This window comes from Nipponia nippon, unplaced genomic scaffold, assembly GCF_047370975.1.
Source record: "Nipponia nippon isolate SJK-2023a ecotype South Korea unplaced genomic scaffold, ASM4737097v1 scaffold_35, whole genome shotgun sequence".
Classification (NCBI taxonomy): domain Eukaryota; kingdom Metazoa; phylum Chordata; class Aves; order Pelecaniformes; family Threskiornithidae; genus Nipponia; species Nipponia nippon.
Window position 1 is genome coordinate 3046608 of NW_028262353.1, and position 22192 is coordinate 3068799.

A 22192-nucleotide genomic window follows, 5' to 3' on the forward strand; every position below is an offset into this window, starting at 1 on the left:
ATAGGGGAATGTGTGATCGCTGTCGGGGGACGTGTGATCCCTATATGGGACGTGTGCTTGCTCTAGGGTGATGTGTGCTCCCTATGGGGGACGTGTGTGCCCCCTATAGGAGACATGTGACCGCTATAGGGGACATGGGATCCCTATGGGGGACGTGTGATCACTATAGGGGACACGTGGTCCCTATAGGGGATGTGTGTGCTCCATATAGGGGATGTGTTTCCCATAGGGGACATGTGTGCTCCTTACAGGGGACGTGTTTGCTATAGGGGACGCATGATTGCTGTAGGGGACGTGTGCTCCTTATTGTGATCCCTACAGGGGACGTGTGTGATTGCTATAGGGGACATGTGATTGCTATAGGGGACATGTCATCCCTATATGGGATGTGTGATCATTGTAGAGGACGTGTTTGCTCTAGGGGACATGTGTGCTCCCTATAGGGGACACGTGATCGCTATAGGGGACGTGTGATCGCTATAAGGGACGCGCACGCTCCCTGCAAGGGATGTGTGCTTCCTCTGGGGTGATGTATGCTCCTATAGGGGATGTGGGCTAGCTATAGGGCTGATGTGTGTCCCTATAGGATGCCGTGTCTATAGCAGTGCCCTCTGCTCCCTGCAGGGGATGTCTGCTCCCTATAGGGGTGCCGTGTGCTCCCTATAGGGGTGCCACGGGCTTCCTATAGGGTCTTGTGGGCATCCTATGGAGGCACTGCGGTCTCCATAACGGGGTGCCCAGCGGTCGCTATAGGGGTGCTGTGTGCTCCTTATGGGGTGCTGTGCGCAGGACGGGTCCCACTCCGGCTGGGGAAACTGAGGCTGTGGTGGTGGCCCCCCCCGCCCCCCAGCCCCTCCCCCCCGCCCCACCCCCCCAGGCTCCTCTCAGCATCTCTGGCCTTTATTGAGCCGGGACATGCAGCGCGGGGGGACACGGGGGGGGTGCAAGGAGGGGGGTTCCCCCCACTTGGGGGGTGACCCCCCCCGTTTCTGGGGCTGCCCCCCACTTGGGGGGCTGGGGCCGGGGGGGGCCCAGACATTCCTCCAGGTATCGGCTTAAGGCATCTCGAAGCGGACCCCGGGCGGCTCCCCCAGCCCCCCCCGGGCCCCCCAAGAGGGTGGGGGGGGTCTCGGGGGGGGGGTCCTGGGGGTCCCTCGGGGGGACGGGCCCCCCCCTCGCCGTGGGGCAGGACGGGGCGAGCGCGGTGGCGAGCACGGGGGACGCGGAGGTGACACCGGGACATGCGAGCGGAGACGGGGCCGGCGGGACCTGGGGGGGCACAGGCAGGGTTGGGGGATGCGTCCCCTCCCCCCTCCCCGGGGTCCCCGAGGGATGCGTGGGACCCCAGACCCTGCAGGGCTCTGGGGGGGGCACCCAAGGGATGCAGGGGCCTGGGGGGGTTGGGATCTGGGGGCACCCAAAGGATGGGGGGATGGGAGGGTTGGGATTTGGGGGCACCCAAGGGATGGGGGGCCTGGGGGGGTGCAAGGTCTTGGGGGCACCCAAGGGATGGGGGTTGGGATTTGGGGGCGCCCAAGGGATGGGGGGGGTCTGGTGACGGGGGGGCCCAGGGGATGTGGGGAGTCCCTGGGGGATGCTGGGTGACCTCAAGGTGGGGGGGGGCACAGGTGAGATTTGGGGACCCAAAGGATGGGGGAGGGGGCACATGGGCTTTGGGGTCCCAAGGGGACTGGGGGGGCTCCAGGGATGCAGGGGGAACCCAAAGGACCCGGGCGGGCGGGGGGGTCCCTGGGGGCACCTGAGGAATGGGGGGTCCCCCCGTACCTGGCGGGGGGCATTAGCTGGCCGCCGTCTCCTGGCGCAGGGGGAAGAGCTTGGATTGCTCCTCGGCCTCGCAGGCGCAGGAGAGGTCGCTCCTGGGGGGGGACACGGGGGTCAGCCTGGGCCTGGCCCCCCCACCCCCCCCCGGGACCCCCCCGGGACCCCCTTACCTGTTATCATTGATGTCTGTCACGTTCCCTGCAAGAGAGAGCAGCGGCTCCAGGGGGGGGAGCGTGGGGACCCCCCCGCAATGTCCCCCTCCCACAACTGGGGACCCCCCCACCCCCCCCAGGGTGCCCCCCCCTCACCGTTATCCACGTTGAGTTGCTGGTAGGTGGCCGGGGGGCTGCTGGGGAGCGTGGCGGGGCCGCTGGCGAAGCTGGGGGGCACCGGGGACAGAGGCCTTGAGCCCCCCTGGGCACGGCTGGCATCGGGGGGGGGGGCACCCCTTCCCCTGCACCCCAGAAGCCCCGTGCCCGGCCCCCTCCCTGCCCCTATAGCCCTGTACCCCCACCCTGACCCCGCACCCCCCTGTGCCCCCCATACCCTCCCCCAGCACCCCCCCACCCTGATACCCCCACCCTGACCCTGCATGCCCCCATATCCTCCCCCAGCACCCCCACCCTGACCCCCACCCCCCGTGCCCCCCATAGCCTCTCCCCCGTCCCCCCTGTGCCCCCCATACCCCCCCAGCACCCCCCACCCCCATGCCCCCATCCCCCCCGTGCCCCCCCCTCACAGGCCCGGGGGGCCGGGGCCGGGCAGGGGCCCCCCCCCGGGCCCCCCCTGGAAGAGGCTGTTGGTGTAGCTGAGGCCGGTGGGCGACGCTGCTGGCACCTGCCCGGGCCGCACCGGCTTGGCTGGGGGGGGCGGGGGGGCTGAGGGGCGCCGGCTGGCACCCAGCACCCCGCCCCCCCCGGGGTGACACCCCCCCCTCCCCCGGGCTGTGCCAACCCCCGGCCAGGTGCCCCCGCCGCTGTGCGCTTGGCCAGGCCCAGGCACCCCCTGCACCCCTGATCCCTGTTCCCCCCTGCACCCCGGATCCCCGGGCCCACTCTGCACCCCCTGCACCCCAGATCCCTGGCTGCACCCTGCACCCCCTGCACCCCATGTGCCCATTCTTGCCCTGCACCCCATGTGCCCGTGCCTACCCTGCACCCCATGCACCGCCTGTGCTTGCTCCCGCCTGCACCCCAGATCCCTGTTTCCGCCCCTGCACCCCAAGCACCCCCTGCACCCTATGTGCTTGTTTCCCGCTGCGTCCCGGGCACCCCATGCACCCCATGCACCCATTCCCACCCCGCACCCCCTGCACCCTCTGCACCCCCTGCACCCTGTTCCCCCCATGTGCTTGTTCCCCTCTGCACCCTCTGCACCTCCTGCACCCCAGACCCCTCTGCCACCCTGCACCCTGTGCACCCCGTGCACCCCCTGCACCTCATATCCCCACTCCCCCCGCACCTCTTGCTCCCCCTGCGCCCCCGATCCCTGCGCCACCCTGTACCCCTGGCACCCCCTGCACCCCAGATCCCTGTGCCCACCATGCACCCCAAGCACCCCATATCCCCCATATCCCCGTCCCCCCCGCACCCCAGACCCCCGTTCCCCCCCGCACCCCCTGCACCCCAGATCCCTGTGCCCACCATGCACCCCGTGCACCCCATATCCCCCATATACCCGTCCCCCCCGCACCCCAGACCCCTGTCCCCACCCTGCACCCCATATCCTTGTGCCTAGCACGCACCCCAAGCACCCCATGCCCCCCCTGCACCCCAGACCCCGTCCCCCCCCGCACCCCCCGCACCCCATATCCCTGTGCCCACCACGCACCCCAAGCACCCCGTGCACCCCATATCCCCGTGTCCCCCCCGCACCCCAGACCCCCCAGAGCCCCCGCACCCTAGACCCCCGACTCCCCCCCCCCCCCCCCCGCCCCGTACCGATGTGGGCGCTGTGGGCGCGGCGCGCCCCCCCCGCGCCCTGACGGCCTCCCGGATCCACCCCCCCCCCCCCGCACCCCCAGACCCCTGCACCCCCCCGCCCCCCCATCCCCCCCATCCCCCCCGTACCGATGTGGGCGCTGTGGGCGCGGCGCGCCCCCCGCGCCCTGACGGCCTCCCGGATCCACCCCCCCCCGCACCCCCAGACCCCTGCACCCCCCCGCCCCCCCCCCATCCCCCCCCCCCCCCCCCGTACCGATGTGGGCGCTGTGGGCGCGGCGCGCCCCCCGCGCCCTGACGGCCTCCCGGATTCACCCCCCCCCCGCACCCCCAGACCCCTGCACCCCCCGCCCCCCCCCCCCCCCCCCCCCCCGTACCGATGTGGGCGCTGTGGGCGCGGCGCGCCCCCCCCCCGCGCCCTGACGGCCTCCCGGATTCACCCCCCCGCACCCCCAGACCCCTGCACCCCCCGCCCCCCCCCCCCCCCCATCCCCCCCCGTACCGATGTGGGCGCTGTGGGCGCGGCGCGCCCCCCCCCGCGCCCTGACGGCCTCCCGGATCCGCTCCACCTCCTGCTGGTAGCGGCGCTTGTCCAGGCGCGCGCCCTCCTTGGCCTCCCTCAGCGCCCCCTCCAGGGCCTGCACTCGCCCAGCCGTAGCCCGCAGGCGTTTCTCCAGCTTCGGAAGCTCGCAGCGCAGGTCTGCATTGTCACGGACCAGCTGCGCGCCCGCGTCAGCCCCCGCGCCCACCCGCGGCAGCCCCCGCGCCCGCCCGGCCGCAGCCGCCACCCAGCAGCGGCGCCGGGCGCCCGCCGCCGCCAGGCACCCGCCACCCACCCGCGGCGGGTCCCCCCGTCAGCGCCCACCCGCAGCGGGTGCTCACCCACAACAGGGCGCCCGTCGGCACCGGGCACCCACTGGCACCGGGCACCCACCCACAGCAGGGCGCCCCTTGGCACCGGGCGCCCATCAGCAGTGGGCACCTCCCAGCACCAGGCCACCCGTTGGCACCGGGCACCCACCCACAGCAGGGCACCCGTTGGCACCGGGCACCCGTCAGCACCAGGCAACAACCAAAGCAGGGCACCCATCGGCACTGAGGCACCCGTTGGCACCAGGCACCCACCCACAACAGGGCACCCGTTGGCACTGGACACTCATCAACACCGGGCACCCGCCCGCTACAGGCACCCACCCACAGCAGGGCACCCATCAGCACTGGGGCATCCGTCAGCACCAGGCACCCACCCGCAATGGGCACTCGTCAGCACCACGGCACCCACTGGCACCAGGCACCCGTCAGCAACAGGCACCCACCCACAGCAGGGCATCTGTCACCACCAGGGCACCCATCGGCACCGGGCACTCATCAGCACCAGGCACCCAACCAAAACAGGGCACCCGTCACCACCAGGGCACCCATCGGCACAGCAGGCACCCAGCGGCACCCAGCACCCACTCACACTGCGTGCCCCCATCAGCGCCTACCCACGACAGGCACCCACCCACAACAAGGCCCTCGTCAGCACCACAGCACCCGTCAGCACCAGGCACCCAACTGGCACCCAGCACCCACCCGCACCGGGTCCCCATCAGTGCCCACCCACACCGGGCACCCACCGGCACCAGGGCACCCACCCGCAATGGGCACTCGTCAGCACCAACCACCCACCAGCACCAGGACACCCAGCGGCACCTGACACCCACCGGCACCAAAGCACCCACCAGCACCAACCACCCACTGGCACCCAACACCCATTGGCACCGAGGCACCCACCGGCACTGGCCACCCGCCACCGCCCGCGCCCCGGCGGCTGCACCGGCGGCCCCACCAGCACCCAGCCTGGCCCTGGGCACCGGGCGCCCAGCAGCGGCTATGAGCAGCCCCAGGGTGCCCCCGAGCACCCCGCCAGGCTGCCCTCACCCCCAGCGGTGCCTCAGGGGGGTCCCAGCCCCCAGCGGTGCCTTGGGGGGGGTCCCAGCCCCCCGCGGTGCCACCGTGGCCACATGCAGCAGCGGGGCTGTGACTGCGAAGCGGAGCTGGGGGGCGGGTGGGGTGTGAGCTGGGGGGGGGGGCAGGTTGTGAGCTGGGGGGCCACAGGCAGGCGGGGGGGGCAGCAGGCAGGGACGGGCAGGGAAGTGCCGCAGGTCAGGGCAGTGCCCCCACCCCCCCAAAACGGGGGGCTTCAGGTGGCCGGGGCAGAGGGAGCTGGGGCGGGGTCTGTGCCCCTGCCCCACATCCACCTCCCCGGGGGGGGGGGGGCAGCCCCCACGCGTGTCCTGCCCGTGGGGGTGGGGTGGGGGGCGCGGTACCTTGGACACCCAGAGCTCCAGCTGGGGAGGGGGCAACAGAGCAGGCATCAGCATGTGCCCCCCCGGCCGGGCCACCCCGCAGGGGGACTTTTGGAGGGGGGGGCACTGGGAAAGCGAGGGGGAAGCTTGCAGTACAGGGGGGCTGGAGGGGCCCTCGGGGGGGTGATGGGGTGGGGGCCCCCCCTTTTTGTGTGCCCCCCCTCGCCCACCTGTTTGTGAACCTTTGTAAGCTGCTCCAGGTTGTTCTCAAGAAAGGAAATCTTCTGCTTCTGGGAGTGCAGCCCCCCGCTGTCCTCAGGCTCCAGCTCTGCGCTCTGCGGGGCGTGGGGGCGCGTGGAGGGACCCCCCAACCCGGGCTGGCACCCCCAACCTGCCCTGGCACCCCCCAACCTGCTCTGGCACCCCCCAACCCGGGCTGGCACCCCCAACCTGCCCTGGCACCCCCCAACCTGCCCTGGCACCCCCCAACCCGGGCTGGCACCCCCAACCTGCCCTGACACCCCCAACCTGCTCTGGCACCCCCCAACCTGCTCTGGCACCCCCAACCTGCCCTGGCACCCCCCAACCCGGGCTGGCACCCCCAACCTGCCCTGGCACCCCCAAACCCGGGATGGCTCCCCCAACCCGGGCTGGCACCCCCCAACGTGCCCTGGCACCCCCAACCCGGGCTGGCACCCCCAACCTGCCCTGGCACCCCCAAACCTGCCCTGGCACCCCCCAACCCGGGCTGGCACCCCCAACCTGCCCTGGCACCCCCAAACCCGGGATGGCCCCCCCAACCCGGGCTGGCACCCCCCAACGTGCCCTGACACCCCCAACCTGCCCTGGCACCCCCAACCTGCCCTGGCACCCCCAAACCCGGGATGGCACCCCCAACCCGGGCTGGCACCCCCCAACGTGCCCTGACACCCCCAACCTGCCCTGGCACCCCCAACCTGCCCTGGCACCCCCAAACCCGGGATGGCCCCCCCATCCCGGGCTGGCACCCCCCAACCTGCCCTGACACCCCCAACCTGGGCTGGCACCCCTAACCTGCCCTGGCACCCCCAAACCCGGGATGGCACCCCCAACCCGGGCTGGCACCCCCCAACGTGCCCTGACACCCCCAACCTGCCCTGGCACCCCCAACCCGGGCTGGCACCCCCCCATGATGCTGGCCTGAGCACCCCCCACCTGGGCTGGGACCCCCACTCCCCGTCCAGAGCCAGGGCGCCCCTGTGCTGCCCAGTCTGGGACCGCCCGGCCGACCTGGGACCCCCACCCCCGGGCTGGGACCCCCCCACCTGGGCCGGGGCCCCCAACCCAATCTTCCCCCCCCCCCCCCCCGGCCAGGACCCTCTTCCCCCCAGCACCCCCTCCCCCCAGCTCTGACCTCACCCTCTCCCCTTACCCCCCTTTTGCCTCCTGCCCCCCCCATTTTGACCCCCCCTCCCCCCATTTTGCCCCCCTCACTTTCTTGACTCGAGTCGTGACGTCTTGAACAAACAGCTTGCGCAGGTTGTGGAGGGTCTGGAGTTCACGGGCCTGGGAGGGGGCCGGGGGTGATGGGGTGCACAGTGACCCCCAGAGCCCTCCTCGACCCCCCCCCAGACCCTCCCAGACCCCCCAACACCCACCCACCCCCACCTACCACGGTCTCCTCCAGCCCCTTGAGGTCCTGCTTGGACTGCTCATGGCGCTCGTAGAGAAATCTGGGGGGGGAGATGGGGGCGTCACCCCAAGGTTGGGGGGGGCACCCCAAGGATGAAGGGGGGCTCAGGGGAGGCACAAGGATGCTGGGGGGGGGGTGCTTGGAGGGGTCTCAGGGTTCTTTTTGGGGGGGGGCCTGGGGGTTGAGAGGGGCCCCCAAGGTGGTACAGGGTCTTGAGGGGTGTTCCCGTGGGGTGGGGGGGCCTGGTAATGTTGGGGGCCCCACGGGGGGGTCCCCAAGGCTCCTGGGGGTGTTGGGGGTCCCAGGGCTTCTGGAGGTGCTGTAGGGTCCTGGGGGGTGGGGTCCTAGTGATGTTGGGGGTCCCAGGGGTGATGGGGGGGTCCCCAAGGCTCTTGGAGGTCCCAGGGCTTCTGGAGGTGGCACAGGGTCCTGGGGGGGTATCTGGGGGTCCGGGTGGTGTTGGAGGTCCCAGGGGTGATGTTGGGGGTCCCAGGGGTGAGGGGGGGGCCCCCAAGGCTCCTGGGGGTGTTGGGGGTTCCCAGAGCTCCTGGAGGTGGTGCAGGGTCCTGGGGGCGTCCCCATGGGGTGGGGGTGGGGTCCCAGTGATGCTGGGGGCCCCAGGGGTGATGGGGGGGTTCTGGAGGTGTCAAGGGGGGCATCTCTGGGGGCGTCCCAGGCCTCCTGGGCGTGGAGGGGGGTGCTGTGGCTCTTGGGGTCCCGAGGGGGTCTCACGTGAGCTCCTGCAGCCGGGCGGCCTTGGCCCGCTCCTCGCCCCGCAGCGCCTCGTGCTCCGCGCGCAGCTTCTCCAGCTCCAGCTCCAGCTTCTGGTTCAGGCTGTGGGACAGACGGACGGGCGGTCAGGGGGACGGAGGGACGGACAGGACGGACAGACAGACCTGTGGTGGGGGTCTCTGACCGCCCCCTCCATCCAGCCAGGGATGAGGCCAGGGAAGGGATGGGGAGAGGGACGGGGCTGGGGGCATCTGGGGACAGGGTCAAGGTCGGGGTTGGGGACAGGGATGGGGGCAGGCTTGGGGCTGGGACGGGGCTGGGGTTGGGGACAGGGTCAGGATTGGGGACGGGGACAGGGTTGGGATCGGGGACAGGGATGGGGTCAGGGTTGGGGCTGGGGCTGGGGTCAAGGGTGGGGTCAGGGCTGGGGACAGGGACGGGGACGGGGACAGGGCCACTCACTCCCGCAGCTCGTCGATGGTTTTCTGCCTCTCGTTGACCTCGTCCCGCAGCCGCGCCAGCTGCTTGTGCTGGGCCTCCCGCTGGCTCTCCAGCTGCAGCTCCAGCGCCTTCTGCGCCCGCCGCCCTCAGCCCGGGGACAGGACCCCCGCACCCCAACCCCCCGGGGGGACCCCCAGCACCCCCAAGACCCCAACACCTCCCAGGGACCCCCACACCCCCACACCCCAACACCCCCAGGGAACCCCCAGCACCCCCAGGACCCCAACACCTCCCAGTGACCCCCAGCACCCTGTGGACACCCAGCAGCCCCCCCAGCACCCACGGGACCCCCAGCATCGCCCAGCATCCCCCAGCCTCCCCAGCACCCCAGGGACCTCCAGCACCCCCTCAGCCTCCCCAGCACCCCAGGGACCCTCACCCCACCTTTAGGACACCCCACATGCCATAATGACCCCCAGCTGCCCCCCCCGGGCCCTCTACACCCTTCAGGGACCCTGGACACCCCCCAGTGCCCCCCCAGGGGTGCCCTGCCCCCCTCCCCAGCACCCTCTCACCTTGACCTCGTCAGTGTCCTGGGTCTCATCCTGCTCCCGCTCCTTCCGGGCCACCCCCTGCGCTGTCTCTGCGGGCCGGAGCTCACGTTGGGGGGACGAGCCAGGGACCCCCCCTCTGCCCCCCAAATCCCCCTGTGACTCCCCCCCCAGCCTCCCGAGCCCCCTCCGTGCCCCTGAGCCCCCCTGAGCGCCCCCGGCCCCCCGCACCCTGGGCCTGCAGCCGGGCCAGCTCCTCGCTCAGGGCATCATACGACTCCTCCAGGTGCCGCTTCTTCAGCTCCACCGTCTGCATGTACTCCGTCAGCGAGCGGATCTTCGCCTCGTGCTGCGGGACCAGCGTCAGCCACCGCCCCCCCGGCTGGGGGCACGCGGCCACCACCCCGGGCCATCCCCAGGACCACCGGACCCTGGGGTCACCAAACCCTGGGGCCACCAAACCCTGGGGGACCACCAAACCCTGGGGCCACCAAACCCTGGGGCCACCAAATGCTTGCGTCACCAAACACTGGGCCCACCAAACCCTGGAGGGCCACCAAACCATGGGGCCACCAAATGCTGCGGTCATAAAACCCTGGGGTCACCAAACCCTGGAGCCACCAAACCCTGGGATCACAAAATCCCAGGGCCAACAAACCATGAGGCCACCAAACCATGAGGCCACCAAACCCCAGGGTCACCGAACCCTGGGGTCATCAAACCCCAGGGCCACTAAACCCAGGGGTCACCAAATCCTGGGGCAGTGGCACCACTCCCGTAAGATGCCCAGTGGTGGCAGCCCCAGGGTCTGTCCCCACCCGTCCCTGTCCCCAGCCCACCTGGGAGATGAGGAGCTGGCAGGAGGAGAGCTCGCGCCCGGTCACCTCCATCTTGCGGTGGCACTCCACTTGCAGGTTCTCCAGCTGCCGGCACCGCTTCACCACCGACTTCACCTCCGACTTTATCTTGCTGATGTAGAGCCGGGCGACGGTGAACTCCTCCTCGATGGCCCCGCTCACCTCCACCGGCTGGGCACAGGCACGGCATGCGGGTCAGCACGGCACGGGCACGGCGTGGCACGGGCATGTACCACACATGGGTATGGCACAGCACGCAGGTCAGCACAGCACGGGCACGGCGTGGCACGGGCATGTACCACACATGGGTATGGCACAGCACGCAGGTCAGCACGGCGCGGGCGCAGCGTGGCACGGGCGCGGTGTGGCATGGGCATGTACCACAGATGGGTATGGCACGGCACGTGGGTCAGCATGGCACAGGCATGGCACAGTGTGGGTATGGCAGACACATGCGTATGGCACGGCATGTGGGTCGGCACGGCAAGGGCACGGGCACAGCACGGCATAGTCTGGTACGGCGTGGCACGAGTATGGCACACACATGGGTATGGCACGGGCATGGCATGGGCATAGCACGGCACGGGCACGGAGCAGTGTGACGTGGGCACGTACCACACGTGGATACAGCATGGCATGGGTACGGCACGTGTATGGGTATGGAATGGCACGCGGGTCGGCATGGCACAGGCATGGCACAGGGTGGGTATGGCACGGCACGCGGGTTGGCACGGCACACAGATCAGCACGGCACAGCACGGGTATGGCACACAGATGGGTATGACACGGCACGGGCACCGCGGATGCGCGGCACACCATGGGCATGGCGTGGCATGGGCACGGCACACACGTGGGTATGGCACGGCACGGCACGCCACGCTTGTGAGTACAGCATGGGCACGGCACAGCGTGGGTACCGCACGGCGCGGTGCAGGACCGGCACACACATGGGTATGGCATGGCACGGCACGGGCACCGCGAGCACCCATGGGTGCAGCCTGGCAGGGGTGCCCCCTCCTCACCAGCTTGATCTCGCCGTTGCCCACGATGAGGCTGAACTCGCTCAGGTCCTTCATCAGCCCGTTGAGCACCTCGGCCGCCCGCTTGCGCTGCTGCCCGCCCAGCTCCCGCACCCGCTGCAGCTCCGTCTCCAGCGACAGCGTCGTCGCCTGTGGGCACAGCGTGGCCTGGCACCCCGGCACCCCGGCACCCCCCCAGCACCCCCAGCACCCCCAGCACCCCCCAGCACCCCCCGCTGCTGTACTCCCGGCACCCCCCAGCACCCCCTGCCCTGGCACCCCCAGCACCCCCTGTCCCTGTACGCCTGGCACCTCCCAGCACCCCCAGCAACCCCCCAGCACCCCAAGATCCCACCCGCTCCACCCATGGGGTGCTGCTCTTGGTCTCCTGGGAGTGCCCAGTCTGGCATCCCAGTTTAAGAGGAGTCTCCCAGTTTGGGGTCTGGTTTGGGGGGTGTGTGTCCCTCTTTGGGGTCTGGTTTGAGGGGTGGGTGGGGGTCCCCTCTTTGGGGTCTGGTTTTGGGGGGAGATCCCTCTTTTGGGGTCTGGTTTGGGGGGGGTGTCCCTCTCTGGGGTCACCTTTTTGGGGTCCAGTTTGAGGGGAGGTTCCCCTCTTTGGGGTCTGGTTTCGGGAACGTGGGGAGGTCCCGTCTTTAGGGTCTGTTTGGGGGGGTAACCCTCTTTGAGGTCCAGTTTGAGGGGGTTCCCCCTCTTTGGGGTCTGGTTTGATGAGTGTGGGGGTCCCCTCTTTGGGGTCTGGGTTGGGGTTTAGGGAGCTCCCAGGTCTGAGGCTCCTGTTTCAGGGGATCCCTGGCCCAGAGCATCCCAGTTTGGGTCTGGGAGGCCCAGTTTGGGTCTGGGAGGCCCAGTTTGGACCTGGGGGACTGGGCTCTGCGGGTTGCTGGTTCAGGGGCTGGGGGTCCCAGTTTGGGTCTAGTTTGGACCCGGGGGACCCAGCAGTTGGATCCCAGTGTGGTCCCGGGGCCCCGGTGTGGGGGGCCCAGTTTGGAGTGGCCCTGGCTCTGGGGGTCCCAGCTGATTCTTGGTCTGGGTCCCATTTGCCCGTCAAGGTTCCCTGTAGGGTCCCAGTGGAACACTGAGGGTCACCATTAGGTTTCCCAGTGGGGTTCCCAGTTGAGGATCCACTTTGGGGATCCCAGTAGAGATCCCAGCTGGGCTGGCAATTGGGGCTCCCAGTAGGGTCTCAGTGGGCTTCCCAGTGGAGGAGGAAGTTTAGGGGTCCCAATGGGGTCCAATGGGGATCCCAATGGGGATCCCAGTAGGGATCCCAGTTGGGTGCCCATTGGGGTTCCCGGTAGGGTCCTAGTGGGGTTCCCAGTTGAGGACCCAGTCTGGCGATCCCAGTGGGGTCTAGTGAGGATCCCATTAGAGATCCCAAATGGGTTGACAATTGGGGTTCCCAGTAAGGTCCCAGTGGGGCTCCCAGTTGAGGAGCCACTTTGGGGTTCCCAGTGGGGTCTAGTGGGGTTCCCAGTTGGGTGCCTGCCGGGAGTCCCAGGGGGGTCACCTCGGTGCGGGCCAGCTCGTCAGCCAGCCGGCGGTTGTGGCGACCGGTGTCCTCGGCCTCCTGCGCCTTGCGGTCGTAGCTGCGCGCCAGCTCCTCTAGCGCCGCCAGCACCTCGGCCACCTCGGCACGGGCGGCCCCGTGCTCGGCACGCAGCGCTGCCAGCTCCCGCCGCGCCGCCTCCCCGCCCCCCCGTGCTGCTGCCAGCACCTGGGGGGCCCAAAGGGGTCCAGGGGGTCAGGGTGGGGGTCCCAGGGAGGTCCCAGGGCTCAGGGTGGAGGGGTCCAGAGGGATTCCAGAGGGGTTCCAGCAGAGTCACCTTGGGGGTCCCAGGGCCTCAGGGTGCAGGGGGCCAGGGGCTCAGGGTGGGGGTCCCAGGGTGGTCCAGGGGGTCAGGGTGGGGGTCCTGGCATAGTCCCAGGGGTCAGGGTGGGGTTCCCAGAGCGGTTACAGCAGGGTCGGGTTGGGAGGTCCCAGGGACTCAGGCTGGAGGGGGGCCAGGGTTTAGGGTGAGGGTCCCAGAGTGGTCCCAGGGATCAGGGTGGGGGTCCTGGATGGGTCCCAGGAGGTCCCAAAGGGGTCCTGCTGGGGTCCTAGGGGCTCAGGGTGAAAGGGTCCAGGGATTCAGGGTGGGGGTCCCAGAGGGGTCCAGGGGTTCAGGGTGGGGGTCCTAGGGGGATCCAGGGGGTCAGGGTCCCCAAGGGGGGCCAGGGGGTCAGGGTGAGGGTCCCAGAGTAGTTGCAGGGGTCAGGGTGGGGGTCCTAGAGGAGAACCAGAGCTCAGGGTGGTGGGACCCAGAGGGGTCCCAGGGGCTCAGGGTGGTGGGGTCCCAGGGTTGAGGGTAGGGGTCCAGGGGGTCAGGGTGGGGGTCCCACGAGTCATAGTGGGGGTCTCAGAGAGGTTCCAATGGGGTCACACTGGGGGGATCCCAGGGGTCAGATTGGGGGGTCCCAGGGACGCAGGGTGGAGGGGTCCAAGTGATCAGGGTGGTAATCCCCGAGGGGTCCAAGTGGGTCCCAGGGGGTCTGGGTGGGGGCCCAGAGGGATCAGCCTGGGCTCCCAGCAGGGCGAGGTTAGGGGGTCAGTCAGACAGAGATGGGGGGACGTGGGGGCTGGGGGGGCAGGGGCAGGCCCCTCACCTCCTCCTGGTCCAGCATCTGTTGCTTGAGCTTCTCCATGATTTGGCTCTGCTGGTTGATCTCGTCATCCTGGGGGAGGATGGGAGTGTCCATGCCGGCCAGCCCCGAGGGGCTGGGGGTGGCAGTGGGGGTCTCGGGGGGTCCTGGAGGCTGCCAGGAGGTCCCAGGGGCCCTGGGGTGCTGGGAGTTGTGGGGGATGCTGGGGGGAATGGGAGGTCCCCAAGGGTCCTGGGGAGTTTCAGGGTTCCTGGGGGTCCTGGCAGGTCTAGAGGGGTCTTTGAGGGTCCCCAGGGGACGTGGGGAGCGGTCTGGGGGTCCCCACCTTGTCATCCAGCTGCTTGTAGAGCTTGCGGATCTCCTCCTCGTACTTGTGGCGCTCCTCGTCGGAGATGTGGATGACGATGGAGGAACTGTTGTCGTTGAGGGGGGTCTCGCCAGCAGGTCCCGTCCCCATCCCCTCGCCTGTCCCCTCGCCTGTCCCGGCCTCTGCCTCGGCCCCACTCAGCTGCTCCGTCTCGGGCACTGCCTCCCCTGGGGACACGGCCTCAGTTTCCCCATCTGCCACTTGAGGGGGAGGTGGGGTCCCCTCCCGGATGCCAGGGTCCCCCCTCACCGCTCCGCCAGCGGCTCAGCTCGGCCTCCAGCTTCCCGATGGTTTCCTTCAGCGCCTTGTTCTTCTCCTTCTCCTTCTCGTACTTCTTCTTCCACTGCTCGGCCGTCAGCTCCAGGTTCACCGACGCCGTGTTCTTGATGGTCTTGGCCCTGGATGGAGGGGGGGGACCCCTCAACTGGGACCCCCCCCCGGTCCCCCTTTCCAGGCAGTGTCCCCCAGGGACCCCCGTGAGGTGCCCACCACAGTGACCCCCATCTCAGGGTCCACCTTCCCCCCACTTCCCTCCCAGGTCCGGGGACCCCTGATGCAGCCCCCTTTGCCCCCCAGGGGGTGCAGCTGGGGTTCAGTGGGTGCTGTGGGGGTGCGGTTGGGATGCAACGGGTGCGAGGGGTGCAGCTGGAGTGCATGGGGTGCTGATGGGTGCTCTTGGGGTGAAGTTGGGGTGCAATGAGCCCATGGGATGCACTTGGGGTACAACAGGTGCATGGGGTGCTGTTGAGGTGCAATGGGTGCATGGAGTGCAGTTGGGGTGCAGTTGGGGTGCAATGGGTGCATGGGGTTGTAATGGGTACATGGGGTTCAGTTGGGGTGCAATGGGTGCATGGGGTGAAGTTGGGGTGCATGGAGTGCAGTTGGGGTGAAGCTGGGGTGCAATGGATACATGGGCTGCAGTTGGGAGTTGGGGTGCAGTTGGGGTGCAGTTGAGGTGCAACGGGGGCATGGAGTGCAGTTGGGGTGAAGTTGGGGTGCAATGGATACATGGGCTGCAGTTGGGGTACAATGGGTGCATGGGGTGCAGCTGGGGTGCAGTTGGGGTGCAGATGGGTGCAGAGGGGTTCAGGGGCACCCCAACACCCCCAGTCCCCTCCCCTACCTCTGCCCAAACATGAGGGTGGACTTGGTCTCGGCATCGTTGTAGCTGGAGGGGGAGCAGCAGATGAACATGGTAGTGCGGCAGTTGCCCCCCAGCGAGTCCTGCAGGATCCGCGTCATCTTGCTGTCCCGGTAGGGCACATAGGCCTTCTGCGGGGGGCACGGGGGCTCAGCGGGGGCACAGGGGCTCAGCAGGCCCCCCCACCAGCTCCAGGGTCCCTGGGGCAGAGTGGGTGGGTGGTGGGCTGGCAGGGGGGACACGCGGGCTCTCACCGTGCCCTCGGCCAGGGCCGAGATGACGTTGCCCAGTGCCGACAGCGACTTGTTGATGTTTTTGGCCTCATCCAACACGGCCCCTTCAGCCCCCGTCTTGCTGACCTGTGGGGCTGGGCAGCTCAGAGACCCCCATGGGGCCACCCCTACCCCAGGGACCTCCACTCCAGGGACACTCCCAGGCCAGGAACCCCCCCAAGACCCCCAAACCCAAGTATGCCACCAGCCAGCAGACCCCCCGAGACCCCCCCAGTCCAGAGACCCTTCATCCAAAGACCCCCAGCCTGAAGACCCCTAATCCCAATGTCCCACAGCCCATGGACATCCTCCACCCAAGTTCCCCCAGAGACCCCCCAATCCCACATACCCCAGCCCAGGGCCCCCCAAAGACCCCCCACCCCAGAACCGCCCCCAGCCCCCCAGGGTCCCTCAGCACTGGGGTCCCCCCAACCTTCTCGCTCCCGGCCAGGTCAACCAGGTAGAGCTTCCCGCTGAGCTTCTGCTCCGTCTCCACATTCTCCTGCTTGATGTTGATGAGGAAGATGCTGTGGCTGCGGGAGCTGTGCTCATTCATGTCTGCGGGCACGGGGAGAGGCTGCACGCCTGCACCTCCGGCCCCCGGGGACCCTCACGGGACCCCTGCAGCACCCCACAATGACCCAGAGACCCCACAGTGCCCCAGGGATCCCCCACAGCATTCCAGGGACCCCATGATTCCCCAGGGATTCTGTGGTAGCCCAATGACCTCTGCAGCACCCCAGGGACCCCACAATGCCCCAGAGACCCCATGATGTTCCAGGGAACCCAATGGTGCCCCAATGACCCCTAGAGCACCCCAGGGACCCCCACAATACCCCAAGGACCCCCACAATGCTCCAAGGACCCCATGAGGCTGCAGGGACCCCCACGGTGCTCCAGGTCCCCCCCAGCACCCCAGGGACCCCTATGGTGCCCCAATGACCCCTACGGCACCCCAGACACCCCCATGGTGCCCCAGAACCCCTCCAGCACCCCAGACACCCCACAGTACCCTTCACAGCAGGGACTGGCACCCCATAGCCCCCCACCTGCCTCTGCCCACCCCCCCACCATCGCCCAGCTCCCCCGTGTCCCCAGGGCGCTCACTGGTGACCGCCACGTGCCGGTTGGATTTCCCCTCGTCAATGACGTCCAGGATCTCCTCTGGGCTGGAGACGAAGCGCTCGGTGCAGCCCTGGGGGCGTGGAGGGGAGGGGGGTGAGCCCGGGGGTCGGCCCCCAGCCCCCCCCGCCTTGAGGGTGCCCCTTGGGGTCCCCCACCCAGGGGACCCTCCGAGTCGCTCCTCACCTTAACGTAGGGCACCCGGTTCTTGTCCTCGTGCACCGACAGATTGGTCTTGGTCACTGGTGGGGGGGACATGGGGTGAGGGGGCTGGGGGGGTGGTGATCCCCCAACATGCCCTAGGAGCTCCCAGTGCCATCCAGTGCCTCCCAGTGCTCCCCCATACCGTTCCACTGCCTCCCAGTGCACCCCAGTACCCATCCAGTGCCTCCCAGCGTTCCCCAGTGCCTCCAAGCTTCTCAGTGCCCCCAGTGCATCCCAACACCCATCCAGTATCTCCCAGTGCCCGCCCCCCCACTCACTGTCCAGCAGGTCCCGGATCTTGTCCAGATAAATTTCAAAGTAAGAAACCTGGTAGGAGGGAATTGGGGGTGTCAAGTTGTGTGTGTGGGTCAGGACCCGACCTGCCAGTGCTCCCAGTCCCTCCCAGTCCCCACCTTGATGTGGAACTCGAGGTTCTCATCCATGGAGTAGATGTGGTTGAAGATGTCCTGGGCGATGCGCGGGATGATGCCCATCTGCTGGGGGTCGTGCAGCTTGCCCTGCAAGGGGGTGGTGAGCACCCAGGGGGGTGCCAGGGCCCAGGGGGTGCTGAGCCCCCCCCCCCGGCCGCCCCCCGGCCCCCTCACCTCCATGGTGTGGGTCTTGCCCGATGATGTCTGCCCGTAGGCGAAGATGGTGCCGTTGTACCCAGCCAGCACGTCTGGGGGGGGGGAGGGTGGGCAGAAGGCCCTCAGGGACCCCCAGGAACCCCCGAGGACCCTCAGAGACCTCATAGCCCCCCCAAACCCAGAGGGACTCCCTTGAGACCCCAAGGGCTTCCTGACCCCCCCTTAGGCACCTAAGATCACCTCAAAGACTCCCAGCGATGCCCAAGGACCCCCGATACACCCCCAAAGACCTCACAGACACCCCCAGAATCCCTGGAGATTGAAGAGTCACCCCCCCCCCCAAAGTCCTGCAGGGACCCCAAAACCTGCTGGACACCCCCAGGGACCCCCTGTGCATCTCCCCTGCCAGCGTCAACCCCCCCAACCTGCCCCTGTCACCTCCCAGCACCCTCCAGTGTCCCCATGGATCTGGGTGTCCCTGGAGGAGGGGCCCCCAGCTAGGACCCCCCCCCGGGGACCCCCCCAGGGCCCCCCCAAGCCCCCAGCCCTCACCCTTGACGATCTGCATGGCACAGGCGTGGTAGACCTGCTCCTGGGTGGTGTTGGGGGGGAAGACGCGGTCGAAGACATAGGGTTTGCCCTGGAGGGGGATGGGCATGGGGGGGGTCAGTGGCCAGGAGAGACCCCCCCCAAGGTGCTGGGGGCTGTGCCAGCCTCAGGGCTCCCGTTGCGGGGGGACCAGTAAGTTCCAGTGCATCCCAGTAAGGGAGGTGGTAGGTTGCAGGGGCCCTGTCACACAGCCCCAATCCCCTCATACCCTCCTGCCCCCCCAAATCCCACGGACCCCCCCCATACACCCATGCCCCTCCCATACCTCATCAGCCCCCCCTTCACTGCCAGCCCCTGCCCTGCCACTCGCTTCCTCATACACCCCCCATCCCCCACCCCCATATACATCCTCAACCCCCCCACCCCATCCCCCACCCCCATATAACCCCTCATAAACCCCCCCAGACCACCTGAGGCTCCCCGATGTACCCCATTATGCTCCCAGCCCCCCAGTCACCCCATTTACCACCCCCTTCCCCACATCCCCCCTGTACCCCAGAACCCCATATATGCCCCATACACCCCTGTAGACTTCACACCCTCCATATAGCCCCATATACCCTCAGACCCCCCTACACCCTCCAAGACCCCCAGCCCCCTACACTCTCCATACACCCTCACGGACCCCCTGAACTCCATAGACTCCCCCATATACTCCCCATACCCTCCATAGGCTCACAGGCTCGCCATACAGCTCCATACACCCCCATAGACTCCTCAGCCCCTCCATACACCCCCGCAGACCCCCAGATCTCCCATACAGCCCCATAGCCCCCCATAGATGCCCACAGGCCCCTCAGTCCCCCATAGACCCCCATAGATCTCCAGCCCCCCTATACAGACCCATTCACCCCCATATATCCCAAGCCCCTCCCAGACCAATTGACCCCCAGACCCCCCATAGGCTCCCATAGGCACCCCTAGACTCCCAGCCCCCCCATACACCTCTATAGTCCCGCAGCCTCACCATAGACCCTCATAGACCCCCATAGACCCCCAGCCCCCCCATAGACCCCCATAGACCCCCAGCCCCCCCATGGGCCCCCATAGGCACCCATAGACTCCACCCCCCATACACCCTCATATGCTCCCATAGACCCTCGGCCCCCCATACCCCCATAGACCCCTCAGCCCCTCATAGACCCCCATAGACCCCCAAGTCCCCCCCAAAGACCCCCCCAGTCCCCCCGTACACCTCCATGGACCCCTCAGCCCCTCATAGACCCTCACAGACCCCCACCCCTCCATAGACCCCCATAGGCCCCCATAGGCCCCGAGCCCCCCATACACCCCCCGAGACCCCTCAGTCCCCCATAGGCCCCCATAGGCTCCCAGCCTCCCCCCTAGACCCCATAGGCCCCTCAGTCGTCCCCCCCATAGACCCCCCCATAGGCCCCCCCATACCCCCCGCCCCCCTAGACATCTCCCCCCGTTCTCCCCTGCCCCCTCGGCCGGGAGCTGTCCAGGCCCCGGTGCTGAACCGCCGCAGCCACGGCGGGGACGCACGGACACGGGGACGCACGGACACGGGGACAGCGGCCGACACCAGCCCCCCCCCTCACCGCCGCAGCAAGGCGCAGGCACCACCGCCCCGCCCGCCGACGGTCACGCACCCCCCGCACCCCTCCCCCCCCCCGCACGCCCCCCCCGCACAACCACCCCCCGCACAACCCCCCCCGCACAACCCCCCCCCCCGCAGCCGCCGTCGCTCACACCACCCCCTCCCCCGCACAACCGTCCCCCGCAACACCCCGCATTGCGCCGGCACAACCGCACAGGGAGCCCCCCCGCCGCCCACGGAGCCGGCACAGCCCCCCCTCCCGCTGCACCCCAGGGGGCCCCCGCTCCCCCCCATCCCCCCACCCTAAGGACCCTCCCCCACCTTCCCCGGCCCCCCCCCGCCCCCTCAGGGCCGGGGTGCCCAGGCCGGGCGGGGCCCTCCGTGCAGGAGAACCCCCCCGTACCCGGCCCTGTGCGGGGGAGGGGGCGTTTGCGGGGGGAAGGGCGTTATACTGGGGGGCTTGGCCGCGGTCCCTGGGCCCCCCCCCGCCGTCACCCCTAACAAAGGGCAGGGCCGCAGCGGGGGGGGGCAGGATCTGCGGCAACCCCCCCCCCCCCGCGGGGTTGTCCTCGGGGCCCGATCCTGCCCCCCCCCCGGGGGTCAGGGCGTCTCCGCTGATTGTAAACAACCCCCCCCCCCGCCCCGGCACTGGGCCAGACTGGGGGAAACTGGGAGTGCCGGGAACCTTAGACAAGGAGTGGGGGGGGTAAGGGAGGGGCATGCGGGGGGGGTGGCAGGGGAAACGCCCGGGGGGGGAGCTGGGCCCATTTGGGCACCGCCCACACCCAGGGCGATCCCCCCCCAAACAGGCTCTGCCCCCCCCAAGCTGACAGTCACCCCCCAAGCTGTGACCCCCCCCAAGCTGTCACCCCCCCAAGCTGACTGTCACCCCCTCAAAGCTGACTGTCACCCCCCCAGGCCTGTTCCCCCCCTCCCCGCCTATCCGCCCCCCCCCCGGCTTGGGGGGGTCCCTGTGCCCCCCCGCACTCACCCCCACCACCACGCTGTCGTCGCCCTGGAAGACGGGCAGGAATTTGTCCCCCCGCAGGATCTCCGCCTGGTTGAGGGGCCGGAACCGGCACAGGACCTTGATGCTGCACTCGGTGCTGGGCTCGGCCATGGCGGGGGGGGGCCGGGGGGGGGCGTCCAGAAGAGTTTAGGGGGGCCCAAGGGTGCTGCTGGTACCCAAGGGTGTGGGAAGTCACCCGGGGGTGCGGGTGGTACCCAGGGGTGCTGCTTATAACCTAAGGGTCAAGTGGTACCCAGGGGTGCAGGATGCTACCCGGGGATGCAGGGTGCTGCTCAGGGGTGCTGGGTGGTACCCAGGGGTGCAGGATGCTGCTCAGGGATGCAGGATGCGGATCAGAGGTACCGGGTGGTACCCAGGGATGCAGGATGATGCTCAGAGATGCAGGATGCTGCCCAGGGTGCTGGGTGGTACCCAGGGGTGCAGGATGTTGCCCAGGGATGCAGGATGCTGCTCAGGGATGCAGGATGCTGCCCGGGGTGCTGGGTGGTACCCAGGGATGCAGGATGCTGCCCAGGGATGCAGGATGCTGCCCGGGGTGCTGGGTGGTACCCAGGGATGCAGGATGCTGCCCAGGGGTGCAGGATGCTGCCCGGGGTGCTGGGTGGTACCCGAGGATGCAGGATGCTGCCCGGGGTGCTGGGTGGTGCCCAGGGGTGCAGGATGCTGCCCGGGGCTGCGGGATGCGGCGGGAGGGCGGCGCCGGGCGGGGGCTGCTCCGCAGCGCTCCTGCTGCCCCTGCTCCAGTGACCGCGCTGCTGTCGCCACTGCAGCCCCGGTACCGGCTGATGGGGGGGGGGGGGGGGCCGCCCCCCCGCACGCGCACGCCCCCCGCCCCCCGCGTTAAGGTGGAGCTGCCCGCGGCTCTTAAGGTGGACGGAGATGGGGGGGGGGGGGGGGCCCGGCCCTGGGAACCGTCCCCCCAAAGTGCTGATTCACGGGGGGGGGCAGGACCCTCTCCCGGCGCGGGGGGGGGCGGGGGTCGGCGCGGGGCCAGCCCTCCTCCCCCCCTCGCTCAGCTCCCCTCCCCCACGCGGGAAGCCAGCAGTCCTGACTCACCGCCCCCCCGCCCCGGCGCTGAGGCCGGGCACACTCGTGTCCTTGGTGGCCCGGCCCAGGCCCGGGGCTCCAGGTGGGGGCAGGGACGCGCAACCAGGGGGCACCAACCCCCCCTCCCCCGTGACCCCCGAAACCACGCAGGGGTGCGGGCACGGAGCTCTCCCAGGGCCGGGAGTGGGCAGCCCCCCCGTGTGCCCCCCCCGAGTGCCCCCACCCGTGACCCACCCGTGTGCACCCACCTGTGCACACCCCGTGTGCCCCCACCCGAGTGCCCCTCCGTGACCCACCCTTGTGCAC

At 69.5% G+C, this 22192-nt stretch overlaps 1 protein-coding gene across 5 annotated transcripts; it reads right to left on the bottom strand.

The window, feature by feature from the left end:
* Positions 1 to 967: 967 nt before the first annotated feature.
* On the bottom strand, positions 968 to 21615 carry KIF5A (kinesin family member 5A). Of its 5 annotated transcripts, none has more exons than XM_087771171.1 (30): positions 21092 to 21615; positions 20801 to 20984; positions 18192 to 18279; positions 17658 to 17731; positions 17466 to 17570; positions 17331 to 17379; positions 17035 to 17090; positions 16834 to 16921; positions 16160 to 16284; positions 15709 to 15813; positions 15437 to 15585; positions 14563 to 14711; positions 14272 to 14480; positions 13950 to 14018; positions 12814 to 13020; positions 11289 to 11435; positions 10249 to 10437; positions 9641 to 9758; positions 9434 to 9501; positions 8880 to 8989; positions 8418 to 8519; positions 7665 to 7725; positions 7487 to 7558; positions 6244 to 6348; positions 4225 to 4441; positions 2522 to 2642; positions 2091 to 2161; positions 1953 to 1980; positions 1786 to 1877; positions 968 to 1269 (listed from the first exon to the last, which is right to left on the bottom strand). In XM_087771171.1, the coding sequence occupies exons 2-29, from the start codon at positions 20927 to 20929 to the stop codon at positions 1799 to 1801; spliced, it is 3090 nt and encodes a 1029-aa protein (XP_087627297.1). In that variant the 5' UTR covers positions 20930 to 20984; positions 21092 to 21615; the 3' UTR covers positions 968 to 1269; positions 1786 to 1798. The 5 variants fall into 5 exon arrangements, with proteins under 5 accessions (XP_087627297.1, XP_087627298.1, XP_087627299.1 ...); XM_087771172.1 differs by having other exon boundaries at positions 20801 to 20987; XM_087771173.1 differs by having other exon boundaries at positions 8880 to 8986; positions 20801 to 21615.
* Positions 21616 to 22192: the final 577 nt, after the last annotated feature.

Coding starts and splice junctions, on each gene's coding strand:
- KIF5A (XM_087771171.1), bottom strand. CDS start 20,929: ATGGCCGAGCCCAGCACCGAGTGCAGCATCAAGGTCCTGTGCCGGTTC. Junction 7,559..7,664: donor AGGGGCTGGAGGAGACCGTG/GTAGGTGGGGGT, acceptor GCCCCCTCCCAG/GCCCGTGAACTCCAGACCCT. Junction 2,643..4,224: donor CGCCCACAGCGCCCACATCG/GTACGGGGGGGG, acceptor CGCCCCCCCCAG/CCAAGCCGGTGCGGCCCGGG.